The sequence below is a fragment of the Styela clava genome, assembly GCF_964204865.1.
Source record: "Styela clava chromosome 9 unlocalized genomic scaffold, kaStyClav1.hap1.2 SUPER_9_unloc_1, whole genome shotgun sequence".
Classification (NCBI taxonomy): Eukaryota; Metazoa; Chordata; class Ascidiacea; order Stolidobranchia; family Styelidae; genus Styela; species Styela clava.
Window position 1 is genome coordinate 46,676 of NW_027556419.1, and position 17,778 is coordinate 64,453.

At 35.2% G+C, this 17,778-nt stretch overlaps 1 protein-coding gene across 1 annotated transcript; it reads right to left on the minus strand.

The window, feature by feature from the left end:
- Positions 1 to 969: 969 nt before the first annotated feature.
- Positions 970 to 16,678, minus strand: LOC120338710 (uncharacterized). Its single transcript, XM_078109774.1, has 16 exons — positions 16,423 to 16,678; positions 16,043 to 16,201; positions 15,642 to 15,815; positions 14,779 to 14,952; positions 13,594 to 13,767; positions 11,507 to 11,680; positions 10,913 to 11,071; positions 8,601 to 8,774; positions 8,050 to 8,223; positions 6,136 to 6,309; positions 4,653 to 4,811; positions 3,849 to 4,010; positions 3,112 to 3,285; positions 2,533 to 2,697; positions 1,812 to 1,976; positions 970 to 1,270 (listed from the first exon to the last, which is right to left on the minus strand). The coding sequence occupies exons 1-16, from the start codon at positions 16,546 to 16,548 to the stop codon at positions 1,082 to 1,084; spliced, it is 2,676 nt and encodes an 891-aa protein (XP_077965900.1). The 5' UTR covers positions 16,549 to 16,678; the 3' UTR covers positions 970 to 1,081.
- Positions 16,679 to 17,778: the final 1,100 nt, after the last annotated feature.

Below are 17,778 nucleotides of genomic sequence, written 5' to 3' on the forward strand. Positions count from 1 at the left end.
ATTTTTTATCAAAAAATTCAACTGTCTGTTGTTTTGATGTAAATGTAACCCAATCAAAACCTGATAGCTGATTTAAATTTTCTCTGTTAATTAAGACATATATACTACATGAAAAAAAAGTTTCTTATTAATTAAGCTGTTTGCAATTACAAGCGACCAATTCTATTTGGAATGATATTCGCGTGCATGTAGAGAGAGAAAAGGGGTATTTCACGTTTCAAGAGGCATTTTGTTTAGGTTAAACTTATGTATGGTTGTTATTACAGTGGGCGAAAGAAATGCCTTGCCTTTAATACAGAATATCTCCACATCAAATAAGTATGAACAGTCACTCAGATATATAAGCAGGACTGTCATTGCATAGATAGAACCTACAGAAGATGTTTCCAACCTTTTACTCTTGCGGACTGACAACTTAAAAAAATATGGATCACAGATAACCAGTAAAATTTTTGAAATGAATGAAATATATGTGGTGTTTTGATCAAAATGTTTTGTGGCAAATTACCAATTAAACATGAGCTAATATGATTATTCACCACAGCGTTATTCACGGCAAGCGGTTAATTAAAAACAATGAATCAAACTTGAGTTGCAAGAAATTCTGTTTCTATAGTTGGTTTGACAATCATTCAATAATGAATTTGGAATGGTCTACGTGGACGAACGACTATAACCAAAAGAGATATGAGTTTTGGAAAGAACTGAAATCTGACAAATAACATGCGAAACCTCGAAAACGAGGTAATGTTCAAAGCCATGCTGATCATCCGTCTGAGAGAAGAAGTGTCTGAGCGGCTGCATAGATTGCGATTGTTACGTTATTGTTGACTTATTAGGGATTGCTCATAGTTACAGTAATAAACAAAAGACCGAAGCTCAGGAAAATATTCATTGAATCACAGAACTCCCATGCCCACCACTACAGGGTGTGATAAATTGTGTGGGCAATGCTGAACTCAAGATATTTAGATCTGTCAAACTCATCAATGGCTGCTTACACTGAGCTTTGTTCCATGTAAAAAGCATGTAATAATGTCGCATAATGCAGTGAAAAATCAAAATTATAGCAGATATGTGGTCAGGTATATAAACTGGTCTTTACCTTGGCATTACGAGAGTTTTTTTTGAATGCTCTTATTTCTTCTGCTGTCAGATTGCAACCTTGAGCATTGAATTCCTTCACCTGACATTTTGAAACAACCAATCCAACTTCACCAAAACCAGCAGTGCCAAGATTCTTGTTCAAACTGATAGTTAGTTTATCCAACTGAAATAAATAAGATCAGTGAACCAATCTAAATGAACTCACAAAATGCCAAGATCCTTGTTCGAACTGACAATCAGTGTATCTATCCAACTTATGTAAAAAAAATTGGCGAACTGACCAATCTGAGTGAATTGGCCAGAAAATGGTATTTCATTAGATAAAAAAACAGTGATATCAGACATTCGGACGGAAAAGATCTCACAAACTGTTTTAAAAGCTGTTGACATTATAAAACATTTTTCCTAACGAATTCAAGCAGCCACATACTGCTCGGTTCCGACTGCTGTCATTGTGATTGTGCAACAGGATTGCTGATCTAATCGATATCTCACGGTAGATTACAAAAATGCTGGCCGGCACAGTTTCATGAATTGTCTTTCAATTTGTCTTGGGAGTTATAAATGACTAAAAATACTATGTGTTGACTAAAGGCATTGCACTGGAATAGCCATTAAACAACTCATAAACTGTTTGTTATATCAAGACATGCTTGATTTATATCCAATGCATGGCCATTTATGTAAGTTAACCTGTTTGTTACCTTGGCATTGCGAGTGTTTTCCTTGAATGCTTTTATTTCTTCTGCTGTCAGGTTGCAATCCCAAGCCTCCAATTCCTTCACCTGGCATTTTGAAACAACTGTTCCAACTTCACCAAAGCCAGCAATGCCAAGATTCTTGTTCAAACTGATATCTAGTATATTCAACTGAAATAAATAAGATCAGTGAACCAATCTAAATGAACTCACAAAATGCCAAGATCATTGTTCGAACTGACAATCAGTGTATCTATCGAACTTAAGTAAAAAAAGAAATTGGTGAACCGACCAATCTGAGTAAATTGGCCAGAAAATGATATTTCATTAGATAAAAAAGCAGTGATATCAGACATTCGGACAGAAAAGATCTCACAAACTGTTCAAAAAGCTGTTGACATTATAAAACTTTTTTCCTAACGAATTCAAGCAGCCACATACTGCTCGGTTCCGACTGCTGTCGTAAAGAGTCATTGATGGATTGTGCAACAGGATTGCTGATCTAATCGATATCTCACGGTAGATTACAAAAATGCTGGCCGGCACAGTTTCATAAATTGTCTTTCAATTTGTCTTGGGAGTTATAAATTACTAAAAATACTCTGTGGTGACCAAAGTCATTGCACTGGAATAACCATTAAACAACTCATAAACTGTTTGTTATATCAAGACATGCTTGATTTATATCCAATGCATGACCATTTATGTAAGTTAACCTGTTTGGTACCTTGGCATTGCGAGTGTTTTCCTTGAATGCCTTAATTCCTTCTGCTGTCAGATTGCAATTCTGAGACTTCAATTCCTTCACCTGGCATTTTGAAACAACTGTTCCAACTTTACCAAAACCAGCAGTGCCAAGATCCTTGTTGTTAGTGACATTAAGTACATCCAACTAAAATAAATATTCAAATTTAGTCCTTCAATTCATAAATAAATTGAATATTCATTTTGAAAATTTATCATTTATTTATTATCATTTCATTATCTTGCCTAATCGGTGCCAGATGTTATGCGAAGTATCTGATGTTCTTTCAATCCAGGATTTTTTAACCTTCTGTTTACTAGAATATCAAATAAAAACATTCTAAAAAACTGGAAAATCTAAACTTAAAATATATTCGAAATACTATTTGAAAATGTAAATAAACAATGGTTCGGGGTTGACCTTCTCTGGATATCAATTCACTGAATTCACATACAATAAAGTGAGATCCAAGGTTTATCAACAAAGTGTTTACAACATATTTAATGGATTAGGCAATAATTTCGTAAGCATATTTCAAGTCTCAATGAATATATTACAGACCTTTCCACAGACTTTCCATTTACTCAATTCCATTATTTGATCTTTAGTTGCTCTGAACTCTTTCCATGGGTCCATCAGAAGTTCTTTGACCTCACTCTCAGTTGCAAACTTAGATATTGCGAGAAATAGATCAAATGTCATGCCGGTTATGGATCGAATATCCAGAGTGTAAATCTAGTAAAACGAATAGGATTATTGGGAGGAAACTTTAAAAATTCATGAAATGAAAGATAGTATTTCATATCAATGTCTGCAATATGGGTAACATTATAACTCATAGAAGAATAAATCTCAACTAACAAATTATGTCATAGGGGAGTGTTCATATTCAACATTTCTATATATTATTCACAACTAAATTTTGAAATTTGCAACAAATAGAAGCAAGATTAAAAGTGACGTGCTGTAATACAATTTGCTAGCTCTATAAGTGACACCGTCAAGCTTTAGTTGGATCATGACAAAGCCAACATATGGGTGCCATGTTTCCATTACAAAGAGAGTGCTTGAGTTTTTGATAGGTTTTATAACTTTTTATAAACAGAAGTTAACAAATAATACCAATAGAATCATTTGCTTTACACTGTTAACACCGAAAAGAGAACAAAGAAAAAGGAGATCTATTCAATCTACTCTACATCGCCATCTAGTTTGGCAAGAATGCTGAATAGAAAATCACTACAGATATACTTAACAGATTATTCAATCATATATCGAGCAACAATATAAAACAAAACCTTTAATACTGTACGACTTCCGAGAGCGTCCAGTTTTTCTTTTGTGAGTTGGCAATTTTGCATGACAAGGTGAAGAACTTTATTATTTGTTGTTAATAAAGAACCGAGAGCATTGAATCCTTTTTCATCCATTGAGTTTTCACTGATATCAATCCTGGACAGCTGAAAACATAGAAATGAAATTTAATAAACAAATAGCTTACATATCTGAATTCTTTCTAAAAGTTTTGTGATAGATATGATTAATAAAAACCGACATAAAAAAAAACAGTTTTTTAGCAGAAAGCAGAAATATAGTATAGTGTATCAACTAGTTCAAATAAAATATTGGAGTATAAACTGCCACAGCATCTCTGATTACCTTACTTGGTAATTTACATTGGATTTTCACTGATGTCAAACCTGGATAACTGAAACATAGATAAATAATTGTATTTCAAGTATCAATAAGACTACATATCTAAATCTTATCCAAAAGTTTTGTAACAGATATGACTAACAGATATGTACAAAAGTGGTTGTTTGTATCGACCCTAGACCAGTGGTTCTCAAAAGTGGGGTGCAGACAATTTTTTGAGGGGGTGTAAAGCTAATTAAAAATAAAAATATTTGTTAAATTTGATCTTGCACGCCTTATTTTGAATATTTTTATCTTTGATTTTAGATATACCCGCAAAAAGAAGACTTTACTATCCAAATCTACCAATATCAAACATCCTAAAACCAGCTGTTTTTTGTGTATTTTCCAGCCAACTCAACAAAAGAGCCACAGTGGCATGATATTATATTGTAACTTGGTCATACTTTTGATCCAGAATGACTTTCAAGAGCATCAAGTTTTGCTTTTGTTAGCTGGCAATTTTTTGCAATGAGTTGGTCAACTTCATAGTTTGATAAAAGGTCACCAAGAGCATCAAAAGCTTCTTCGTCCATTGAATTTTGACTGATATCAATAACGGATATCTAAAAACATAAAGATAACGAACATCAAGGCAATAAAGGCGGGTATTTTGGCATTTGAATGTTTGAAGGCTGGTGTACTACTAACACAGAAGAGTGAATTCAGAACCAGTAACACAAGTTGATTTTCTGATATATATCAACATCACGCATCAAAATGTCGTAAAACAGTGAAAAATAAATCATAAGACTCAATTATATGCCATCCATATAATCCTTTCAAAAACATTTCAACACCTCAAAAATAACTAGCTAAACAATAAGCTACAAATAACAGACCCTTAGGCGAAAATATTTTTTATTCAAAAAATACGTAGAAAATACATGGATGGAATGTAAATATCCAAAACAAGTCGGGCAAGATCAAATCTAACAAATATTTTTTTTTAATTGGCTTCACGCCCACTCAAAAAAATTATCTAAGCCATTGTGCCCCACCGTTTGAGAACCACTGCCCTAATAGGACTATCTTCAACAAGCAAATTAAGAAATGTTAATGTCCAATGCATGACCATGCACGTAAGTTGACCTGTTTGATACCTTGGCAAGATCCTTGTTGTTGCTGACATTTAGGTTATCCAACAAGAATAAATAACTAAATTACGGTAGTCCTCCAATTCATAAATAGGTTGAATATTCTTTTTGCGAATTTATCATATATCAATTTATTATTCTGTCTAATCTATGCCAGATATTATGGAAAGTATCTGCTGTTCACTTATGCCAGTCTAGGTTTTTTTAACTTCTGATTACTAAAATATCAAATAAACATTCTAAAATAATGGAAAATATAAACTAAAAATATATTCCATATTCGAAATATTATTTGAAAATGTCTTCGGAATAGATGATGGTTTGGGGTTGACCTTCTCTGGATATCAATTTCCGTAATGGATTAGGCCATAGGTTTGCAACCTTTTTCATTGGCGGGCCAAATACAAGTAACTGGGTGAAGCTACGAGCCGCACATTTATTTAATTAAGACATTTTAGTAGTTGCAAGCCACAAAAATTGCTTATATTTGCTAGTGATCTTACAGTATTATTATTGATTCTTGCAGAAATAGTGAGATAAAACGCGTAAACTTCTGAAGAAACTGCTATTTATATTTATTGTCACACCCACTTTAAACCAATTCTGTGAGAAATATGTTTTGCTAACTTGTTTTGCTATCGTTCCCTTACTCCGCGTGCCGACCAGTATGGAATAGCGCAAAATGAACGAGGTTGCCCCACAAGACTAGTTGTAATAGATTTTGCAGTGTGTATTGGAGACTAGAAAACATGTAAGGGCGGTGTCACAGTAAATTTTGTGATATGATACAGACCTTCCCACAAAGTTTGTATTTGTCTAGTTTCTTTAATTGCTCTTTATTTGCTTTAGAGAAATCCAACGAATCCATTAGAATTTTTTTGACTCCCCTTTGACTTGCGATTTCATATATGGTGAGACATAGATCAGATGACATTTGAGTGATGGATTGAACATCCAGAACATTGATCTGAAAATTATTGCATCTGTTAATAAACTACAAGCATAAAGATTCCTAGAATATGGAAATTTATGGGTATCACATTTTATCCCAGACCGATCAAATATCATTAAAAATAGCCAATAGCGATATTGCAGTAGGTTATGAAGGTGACTGCAGATACTTATGGCAGGCCTTCTTCTATTCACTATTAAACTTATTAAAGTTTACATTTGATATGAAACCAGTATGCACACATAAACATACAAAATAGCAAACAACTGATGGCCCCCACCTCACCAGGGGTGTAAGAAATTAGGTATTTTCTGCTGAAACGCAACCGCAAAACTTGATACTTTTCTATCAGAACCGTTACTCTTTCCATTTTAGTTGAAGACTCAAGTTCAAATTTGCTAAAAGCAACATCCCAAGCAACTCTATTAATAGTGGAAAGAGTTCTGATAGAAGGTAGAAATTTGTTCAAAGTAACACTGACGCAATCAGAGCTTTATATATTATTCATATCAGCACCTTCATACTAGGGACTCCTTTAATTCTCAAATCAAAATATGTTTTGACGTAAACTTCTTTTGCCCTTATTCTTCGACTTAGTCAAAGCTCGGGACTTTGCTTAGAGCAAACATGCAACCTTTCATCAGTACTCTTTTCGCCTTTAGTTGAAGGCTCAGGACCTTGCTTTGAGCAAACTTGCAACTCTTTCCACGTTAAGTTAAGGACACGGGACCTCTGATCTCTTTTATCAGTACTCTCTCCACTTTTAGTCGAGGACCCGGGACCTTGCTTTGAGCAAACTTGCAACTCTTTCCACTTTTATTTTAGGACTCAGGATTTTGCAACTCTTTTGCAAGTACTCTTTCCAATTTTAGATTGGGGCACGAGATTTTGACTTGAGCAAATATGCTAATGCAACTATTCTATAAAAACTCTTTTCACCTTTAGTTGAGGGCTCAGGACCTTACTTTGAGCAAACTTGCAACTCTTCAATCAGAATCCCTCACAATTTTAGTTGGAACCCGGGACTAGACCCAGTTTAGGAGGGCTCGAGACCTTGCTTTGAGCAAACTTGCATCTCTTCTATCAGTACTATTTTCAATTTTAATTGAAAGCCCGGGACCCTGCTTTGAGCAAACTTGCAACTCCTCAATCAGAATCCTTCACGATTTTAGTTCAGGACTTGAGACCTTGCTTTGGGAAAATTAGCAACCCTTCGATCAAAACTCTTTACTTTATGCTTCTAGCTAGGACTTTGCAACTCCTCTATAAGAACTCTTTCCACTTTTAGGGATTTATGCTTTTTTAGGATTCAGAACCTTGCTTTGAGCAAACACTTTTCACCACTTATTAATATAGCCGACATTTTTAGCGGATGACCTATTGTACATTAAAAGTATCAATAGTCTTTCTATAATAATATAATTGTGTTCAACATTACTTACGATTGCGGTCTCTTATAACAAAATAAAAGCACTACCAATTGAATATAACTATTTCAAAGTCATTGATCACTATTTAGTTATATCTTGTATTGTTTGAAGAAGTTAGACCATGATCTAACGAAAGCTCACAAATATACTTACTATTTCGTTGAAAGAGATCATGTTATTTTTACTTATCACTTTAATACTATCTCGTTCAAGCATCCTTGTGGTGAGTACCACATACGGATCCGAAGTAGAAAGTAAACAAGGAGAAAGGACCTGCAGTTCAATACACAATATCAAAGTTCCCTTAGTTTTGGACTTGGTTTACCTTTCCACAAACTTTCCATTTACTCAGTTCCAACAGTTGCTCTTCGCTTGCCTTGAAGTAATCCCACGGATCTATCAAAAGTTCTTTGATATCATGTTTAGATGCAATCTTGGCAATTGCAAGATACAGATCAAACGTCATGTTTGTGATATTTCGAACATCCAGAACTTGGATCTGAGATAAATGAAATTGTTTGTTAGGTGAATAAAAATACAAAACCTCAAAGCTGCATAACTATACTGGTGAAACTTGACTTGAGATTTATCTAAGATATTCTCTTCGTACATACACTGATTTACAAACCACAAACACATCACCATCGCAACCATGGTCCAAATAAATGGAGCAGACAATGCTGAAAACGATGGACTGCAGTTTTTCCAGACAATGTAGCTAGCTCCCTTCCATATCAGTAGCTGCTTATTCAGAGCCTCGTTCATAGTGAAAGCCATGATTCCATGAAATAGCATTTTATGAAAAAAATACAATATACATTTTAACATTAGGTTGATTAGTTATGAATCATTATCAAAGTTTCAGATATAGTTTACCTTTCCACAAACTTTCCATTTACTCAGTTCCAGCAACTGCTCTTTGCTTGACACGAAGCAATTCCACGGATCAATCGAAAGTTTTTTGACATCATGTTCAGATGCAAACTTGACAATTGCAAGATACAGGTCAAACGTCATGTTTGTGATATTTCGAACATCCAGTACGAAGATCTGAGATAGGTATAATACGGTAACTTTATTTGGTGAACAGAAATACCAGACTTCAGTGCGAAAACAAGTACGCACATATATACAACATAACTTATACCTCCCAACTCAGCCCTTGTGTAAAACAATGAGTGGACAAGGCTGATCAAGAAACAGTGGCCGCTTGTACACAGCCTTCTTCATAGTGGAAGGCATGAAACAGTGTCATACGAGAACAAATATCAAAAAAGTAATTGCCAATAAGTTATCAGCACTTTATGCAGGTCAAGTTGTTTTAAAATAGCCTGCTTATGTAGGCTTGATAAAAATCTACAGACTAAACCTCAGCAAGGGTGAGTTCGCTTTACAGATGCAAAAGGATAAAGCAAACTTGCAATTCTTTTATCATGGCACTTTCCTGCTTTTAGTTGAGGGCATAGAACATTGGTTGGAGCAAACTTGCAACTCTTTTATTAGTAATTTTTCCCCTCTTAGTTTAGGTCTTCTGACTTTGCTTTGTGCAAACTCTTTCTACTTTTAGTTAATGCCCCTGGACCTTATTTAATTTGTTCTACAACTATTTCATTACAAGTCGAGGGATCAGGACCTTGCTTTGCACTCAAATTCGCCATTTTGTGCCTTGTTTTAGAGAAACACACCTCTATTCTCTAGCGTGAGCCACGAGACAGCACTGACGAAACCCAGATCTGAAACGGGAACCAAAAGCAAGAAACAAATTGTTTTGTATGTGCTGTATATATCTCCTAAAATGAAAAGCGCCACCCATGCAACATAACAATAGGCTGGTTAGAACGGCACTCTCATTCTTTTATATATTTAAACTAACTAAATCAGGGGCCTCAAACTCGCGGCCTGCGGGCTAATTGTGGCTGGCAGAATGATAGTTTGTGGGCCCCGCCTTGGTATTAAAGTTTAATATTAGTGCGGCCCGCAAGTCACTTAGCTCAGTTAGTATGATTAATGCTTTCAATATAACAGCGCTTCCTAAAATGTGTTCCGCTGAACACTAATGTTCCGCGAGCGTCTTCCGAGTGTTGCGTGGAAAAGGAATCAAAAATACATCTAAATTGGTCGCCATGGAGATCTGAGAATCATGAAGTTGTTGCCCAACTGACCGTTTAAAATCGCGTCACCGTCGGCCTGAAGTGGACTGACTAAGTTTGGGTAGTGGCATTTTCGTTAACCGTCGGTTTAGCTTTTCGACTGTTAATTTCATTATCAAATTTACAGTACTTCTTTTGGTTTTGTCGAAGACAAACAAGTAAGTCTAAAGAATAAAGGCAAAAGGTCAACCGTTCTTCCTTCATCTCTACCTGGTTTCACTTAAGTTTGTCGCGCATTCGCAACTCGCCACGACGAAACCATTGGGAACCCCTACATTGCACCGTTTTTCTTTATCAATTTAACCCTTTCATTTTTTGGTGTTCTGCGAGGTGATATAAAAAGTGTAAGTGTTCCGTGGCCGAAAAAGGGAAACTCCGTAATAAAAGATATAGTCACGTAGGGCAAAACAAAATATTTTATCATCTATCCCCTGAAAGGAATATGCGGTGCGGTAACTTACCAGTACCATACCTGTAGGCCTGATATTTGATCGCAGGACCGCCTGAGAAATTTAAAAACAGTGTTCCATGATTTTTGACGTCACAATCACTAACACTTAGATTTATCTTGATACATTGTAACCATGTTTCCCATGAGGCGGAACATCACTGTTCATCGGCTAAATGCTCGATTGAAACATCAGCGCAACATTTTTTACAAGATGGAATTTTATAATTTCGCACATCTCTAAACGTGTCGTTGAAAGTGGAGTTTCAGTAAACAGAAAGGTTGGTGATGAGCGACAATTTCAAAAAACTGTTTTATTTGCACAGTTAAAGTTGCAGTTCACAAAGAATACAATTTAAACGAGTTGCTAAGCTTTTATTGTGGAAAACCTGATGCGGCCCGGACTCATCCAGACGCTGCCTCAGCGGCCCCCAAGTAAATTGAGTTTGAGACCCCTGATCTAAACACTTAGTATTTCAATCACTTTGGGTATTTTCCGACTGCGGCCCGCAAATTTTTTGGGGCCCTTCAATCTTGCAACCTTGGATTGGACCACCCCGGTATAATATACTATTATAGTTTAGTCATACTTTCCATCCAGAATGACTTCCAAGAGCATCAAGTTTTGCTTTTGTTAGCTGGCAATTTATTGCAATGAGTTGGCCAACTTCATAGTTTGATAAAAGATTGCCGAGAGCATAAAAATCTTCTTCGTCCATAGGATTTTGACTGATATCAATGATGGATATCTGGAACCAGAAAGATAATGTATCAAGTTTATTGCTATTCATTCAAATTTGAAATTCAGAAGTACGAACAAAATTTGTTGATTTTCCAGTCTATATCAACATTACGCTTTGAAGGGTCGGAAAACATTAAGAAATACTGTGAATGCTAAGAAACAGTTACGCTCCATCTATATAAATGTTGCAAAAACAAAACTATCAGTAACTATCAATATGGGTAATAACGCAGAGAAATGTCTGTGATCTCGCTAACACCTCTTATTACCACTGGTGAGATACCACAAGCAAGGAATATTGCATAATAAGCAAGGATGCCCAACACAATTAGTTGTGATAGGTTTGGTTGCGTATATTGGAGAAAAAGTGTAAAAGGTGGTGGAAATATGTAGGGGTGGTGGACTATCTTCATTAAAGTAAATTTTGTGATATAATACAAACCTTCCCACAAGATTTGTATTCGCTTAATTTCTTTAATTGCTCTTTATTTGTTTTCGAAAAATCCAACGAGTCCATCAGAATTGTTTTGACTCCACTTCGACTTGCAAACTCAGTTATTGTAAGACATAGATCACATGGCATTTGGGTAATGCATCGGACATCCAAAACATTGATCTGAAAATATTGTATTAAATGAAGAACTATAATTTTAAAAATGGATGTAGATTGGAGATGTATCGATATCACATTTTTGCCTATACCGATTGGACACTACCTCAATCATTTTGTCTATATCTAAGCACATGTTGTTACCGATTTACAAAAATTATCCTCGTGTTCAAAACGTGCGATAGTTGCAACTCGCAGCGGGAACAAATGAATAAAAGGTTTCTATATAATAACCGCATTCGTAAAATAATGGGCGTTCCCGAAGTATGTGAACCAAGATGGCAGAAACCAGAACGTAGTATGTGTACCAGGTCAGGTTTGGGCCATAATTTTATTCCAATTTTCCTTATTTTAGTTCTATCACGAGTTCAGGGACTAGCCAAGTGATTCCCGTGGTATTTGGTCTAGTTTTAAAAAGCATTCAATAAAGTTATTGCTGAAAGAGGCGAAGAAAGTGTATTTCATACAACAATTAAATATTATCTCTGAACGAACTAATTAGGTTTGCTGTAGTTATAAACACTTTTCACTGCTTGGCGTTTCTTTTCACATTACCTTTACTATATTTTAACATTGCCCTTTTACGAATGAAGTCAAACACTCATTAGAATGAGATTTTCATACCTCGTACGACCTAAAATATGAGACATGAAATAATCGCTAACTCCACCATGCGTTTGATGGAGTGCAATTTTTTTATGAGATTTTCATACCTCGTACGACCTAAAATATGAGACATGAAATAATCGCCAACTTCACCATGCGTTTGATGGAGTGCAATTTTCTTAATTCAATGAGGTTCTTGTTAAGTTACATTGCAGTGGTATTTACGTTGACCACATGTTTCTCCGAAATATTAGCGTGATTACAACCAACTAAGGGTTAGTAAAATTAAATATTTTTATCGACCCAAATAATTCAAATATTTTAATTGAACACAGAATATTTTTAATATATGACGGGAGTTCAGAACGCTAGCCATCCTAATGCTTGTAATTTATATTTCCACCTGTTCCTTTTTTCAATTTATCAATTCTTTCAAAACGGCCGATGTCGAAGTTTGATTTTAATACATATGGCAGAACTATGCGATCACATCGGTGCTGTATGTTAAAGACAACTATTGAGAAGTGAATTTAGGATTAATATTTTATTTTATTATGATTTTTATATTTTGTGTCGCCTTCGATATTCATCATCACCGTTTGTGAATTAACCGTTCAAATTTCAAACGAACAATATTATCTTCACTGACACCGGTATGCGGATATTTATGAAGACGATAATTGACTTATAGTTCACTTTTCTAATGTATCTGTGTTATTTTCGCATCGGATATAAACTCCGCAAAGCTGTCATGATATTTCGAGTTGAAATGAAAATATGATCAAATCTGTCATTTCGGTATGTTAGCAAGAACCGAAATTTTCCCAGAATTCAAAGTGTCCATTTAGTGACAAGTGATTACCATTTCCAAGCAAAGCAGCGCAAGTCCTGCGATACCAGATACTAGAATATTAAAGTGACGTTCTAAAATTTTGAGAAAATGACAAAATTGAAAGGATGTTGTGACATAACAATGCGCAACACTTGGTTGACAATCCAAGTTCGCCCCTGACTAGTATATGTATGTTTCAGGAAACATTGAGACGCCAACTATATTAACCTCCATCTATATTATACCGTTAGCACCGACTATGCAGTGAATAACAAGGTAGATTAGAAATGTCGGCCAACTTTAGTCGATACAAATATCAATATTGGTAAAATGGACGATACCTGTATACATATATTGGTACATCTCGAATAGTAACAAAGGAAATTGTTCAGTTTTTTCCATTAGTCTTCAACATCAATTTATATTTTAATGTAAGGTTAATTAGTTATGAATCATTCCGAATGCCTCAGATATAGTTTACCTTTCCACAGATTTTCCATTTACTCAGTTCTAGCAGTTGCTCTTTGTTTGCCTCGAAGCAATCCCATGGATTCATCAAAAGTTCTTTGACATCATGTTCAGATGCAAACTTGACAATTGCCAGATACAGGTCAAACGTCATGTTTGTGATATTTCGAACATCCAGAACTCGAATCTGAGATTGTTTAAATAAATCTATAAGGCAAATTAAAATGCAACATAACAACAGCAAGTTTGAATACCCACATCTATATAAGACAGTATGCTCGTGGAGATTTTAATATTCAGACCACTAAGCATATATATATATATATATATATATATCAGCGTGTCCAAAACATTTCGCCCGATTTTATATAACAGTTCCCATTTATAAATAAATAAAATTTATTTCAAACTTGCAAGTGTTATAACTACAAAATCGGGCGAAACTTTTTGGACACCCTGTATATGAAAAATCACCTACAACCATCACCATAAACTCAGTACAAACAAACTAAGTAGCCAATGCAGTGCAGAATCTCAAAGACTTAAGCTTCTTATATACCAGTGGGCACTTATATACAGCCTTGTTAGTGGTTAAAACCCTGAATTAGCAATGTATGGAATGAAATTGCCAACTAGATAGAAGTACCATATTTGCAGACTAAATTATTTCATCATGTTATCAAAAATGTGATGGAAAAATTCATATTTGTGTCATGCTTAAAATAATATAACTGCTTGTGAGTCGTTTGCCCAAATGTATGGTTTGCTGTTAATGTATACCACGATCAAAATATATATTAGCTAGTCTAGATCGTATATTAATTAGGATAAAGGTAGAGACAAGTGCAGGTGCGTGCATTTACGCAGGTGTCTGCAAAGAAAATTAGTGGAAATTGGGACAAGTTGAAGTATGGATATATATGTCAAATTAGTTCAGATGCAATTACTAAATATACCATGAACACCAATCTTGCAATGAGTTACATGGTATATCGGAAATGCCGGCTATATTTTAGGCAATACCAATGAAAATTCCCTAAAGTGGCCAATGTTACCAATACCGATGTATCAGTAAACCTCTACTAATATTTGATTTTGTGAATTTACAATAATTTAACATTAGCCTTTAATTTCAAGCAATGAATAATATCAGATCAGATAACTATAAAGCATCCTGAACGTTTCAAATTTATTTCACCTTCCCACAAACTTTCCATTTACTCAGTTCCAGCAACTGCACTTTGCTTGCCTTGAAGCAATACCACGGATCCATCAAAAGTTGTTTGACATCATGTTTAGATGCAACCTTGACAATTGCAAGATACAGACCAAACGTCATGTTTGTAATATTTTGAACATCCAGAGTGGATATCTGAGATAAATGAAATGTGCTTATTAGGTTGATAAAAATACAATACTTCATGATAACTAGACCAGCAAAGCTTGTCCTGAGAATTGACAAAGATAGTCTCTCTGTGAATACTCAAAATGCACAAACCAATAAACACAGATATACAACCACCATCACAACCATAGTCCAAATAAATGGAGCAGACAATGTTAAAAAGGACAGGCTTCAGTTCTATCATAAAACGTTGCTCCCTTCATATCAGTGACTCCCTTTACAGGGCCACGTTAACGATGAAAGCCATGTAATAGTGTTGTACTGGGAAAACAATAATAAAAAATACAATAATTGCCAAGAAGGGAATAATTACTACATGTACGCCAAAATGTGCTAACACTGGCCTGCTTATGTGGGCTTTTAAAAACTTTACAGTCAAAGTTTACAGGGTGGGTTCTCTTTTCAGGTAAGCCATGCTAATCAAGTCCATGCTACCAAAAAAAATGACTAATCAACCCCATACTTGACATAGAATGGTAACCGAACGAGAGGCCATTTGGTTAAGCTGTCTTATCGACTTTCCTCTCCCCCGAGATAAATATGTAAATCCTATCCTGTAGATCCTATCCTAAGCCGTAGTTGGGCAAGAAATTACTCTAGGATTGATTGGTGACTGAGTGGATATGAGGCATTTTAAATATTTCAGATTGAATTACCTTTCCACAAACTTTCCATTTACTCAGTTCCAACAGCTGCTGTTTGCTTGCGTTGAAGCAATCCCACGGATCCATCAAAAGTTCTTTGACATCATGTTCAGATGCAAACTTAACAATCGCAAGATACAAGTCAAACGTCATGTTGGTGATATTTCGAACATCCAGAATGTGGATCTGAAATATATAATACCTCTGTTAGGTTGATAAAAATATAATTCCTCATAGTAACTAGAGCAATTAAATATAATTTGGAAGATCTTTTCTAGCGAATATTAAAATGTTAATAGAGTTTGTATAATTTAACAAATTTACCTAAAAAAACAGAGCAAACTTACTAACAAAATAAAAACCAAGGATTAAGGAATTGGAATAATGAACCATCTTAAAATTTATATTTCGACCTGTAAATGGGAATGTCTTCCAAGCACACGAAACTTTTCTTCTGTAAGTGAGCAGCCACGCATAACGAGTTTTTCCACTTCAATGTTTGTTAAAACTGAACCGAAGATATCAAAAGCTTCAACGGACATCGGATTTAAGCTGATATCAAATTCTGACACCTGTTAGGATGCAATACAAATTAATATCAGAAGTATAAAATAAAGTTAAGATATGTTCGTATAACTGTGATAATTCTAACATTTTAAGGTAATCGACTAAATATACAGTAGTTTGACAGATGGGAGATACATTTTTTATCTCATGATGTGAAATCAAGTGTATTCTTTGTATTATTTTCGTCAACTATAATATGTAAATTAGTTTTTTACTAAACGCTTGCCTTCACTATAGAGCCTTTCAAGTTGAACTCGAAGTTTTTCAATAATTCTGCATTGAGCTCACATTTGACGAGGCGAACTTGTTCAAGATGGCCACATCGTCGCATGACACATGACATTGCACACATTCCTGCTGCAGTGAAAGACTCGTTTTCGAATTTGATTTCTTGAACATGGGATCTAATGAGCTCGGCATCATTGGCTTCATATAACGCACCAAACAACTCCAACTTCTGATAGGATGTCGTACATTGATTTATCTTAGTTGTGAGTGCATTTTAAGACAATTTTGCTTTTCTAGTCCAGTCTCTGAAAAAAAAAAAAAAATTAAAATATTTAGAAGCAGGGTTTACACATTTTTCATTGGGGAAATAACACCTATGAAATGACTCATTCATGTCACAAACCCCGGCACCCCATTCTGTTACCAATACAACGGTCATATTAAATAGTTACTTTCTACTTGTGGTAGATGTTGCATTAACCACTTAGCCATCACGAATGCGGTAGGGTAATCAGAGTAGCTATGGCAAAATTATTCCTAGCTCTTGGCGCAATATGATAATATTTGATTTAGTCAATAATTGTAACGTCCTGATTGCACTTACCAGTTGTAAGATCTTTGATGAATAGAGCTTTAATTTTTTGATCGAAAACAGTTCCACACAGGAGCCGTAGAACAACGGACCAGTGATCTTTGTGAATCTCGTTAGTGACGAATGCTTGGAAAGTTGCGAGATCCATGTTGGCGATGTACAGAGCAGCTAACATTTCTTGAAGGATTTGATGACTAAAGAACATCAGAGTGTCACCTTCCAAAAGATGTTGATTAAGTAGTGAGCTGCCTCCAGGTATTTCTATGATGAGATCACGTACCATTTCTTTTGTAAGTCCTGCGTTTTTTAGATCGGTATTGTTGAAAATAACTCGCTTTTCTCGAGTGGCTTCAAATGACATTTTCATCAAATTGTGAAGAATTATTTCAATCGATTTTTTCTCCTGAGTGTGTGAGGAACGCATGAAAATATGAAGTACTTTTGTCATTACATCAGTCATTGTATTAGGTAGATTCTCTGGGTTAGATTTATGAACGATTGCATTGAAAATCAAGAATAAAGGGACAGAAGACAATGGCACGAGTGCAGGTGACTGAAACGTCATCTTCTTCCAGGATTTTTCCCCTGTTTCACCTACAACAGCAGTGAATAGTTTTTTGGTGTCATCACGTTCAAGGCCAGCAAGAGCAATAATTAATGGGGGTCGTAGCTCCAGGGGAAGGGATGCCATCCTGTGTTCGCGTGAAGAAATAACTAATGTTACATCGGGAAACAAATTGCCTGATAAGATATTAAACATGA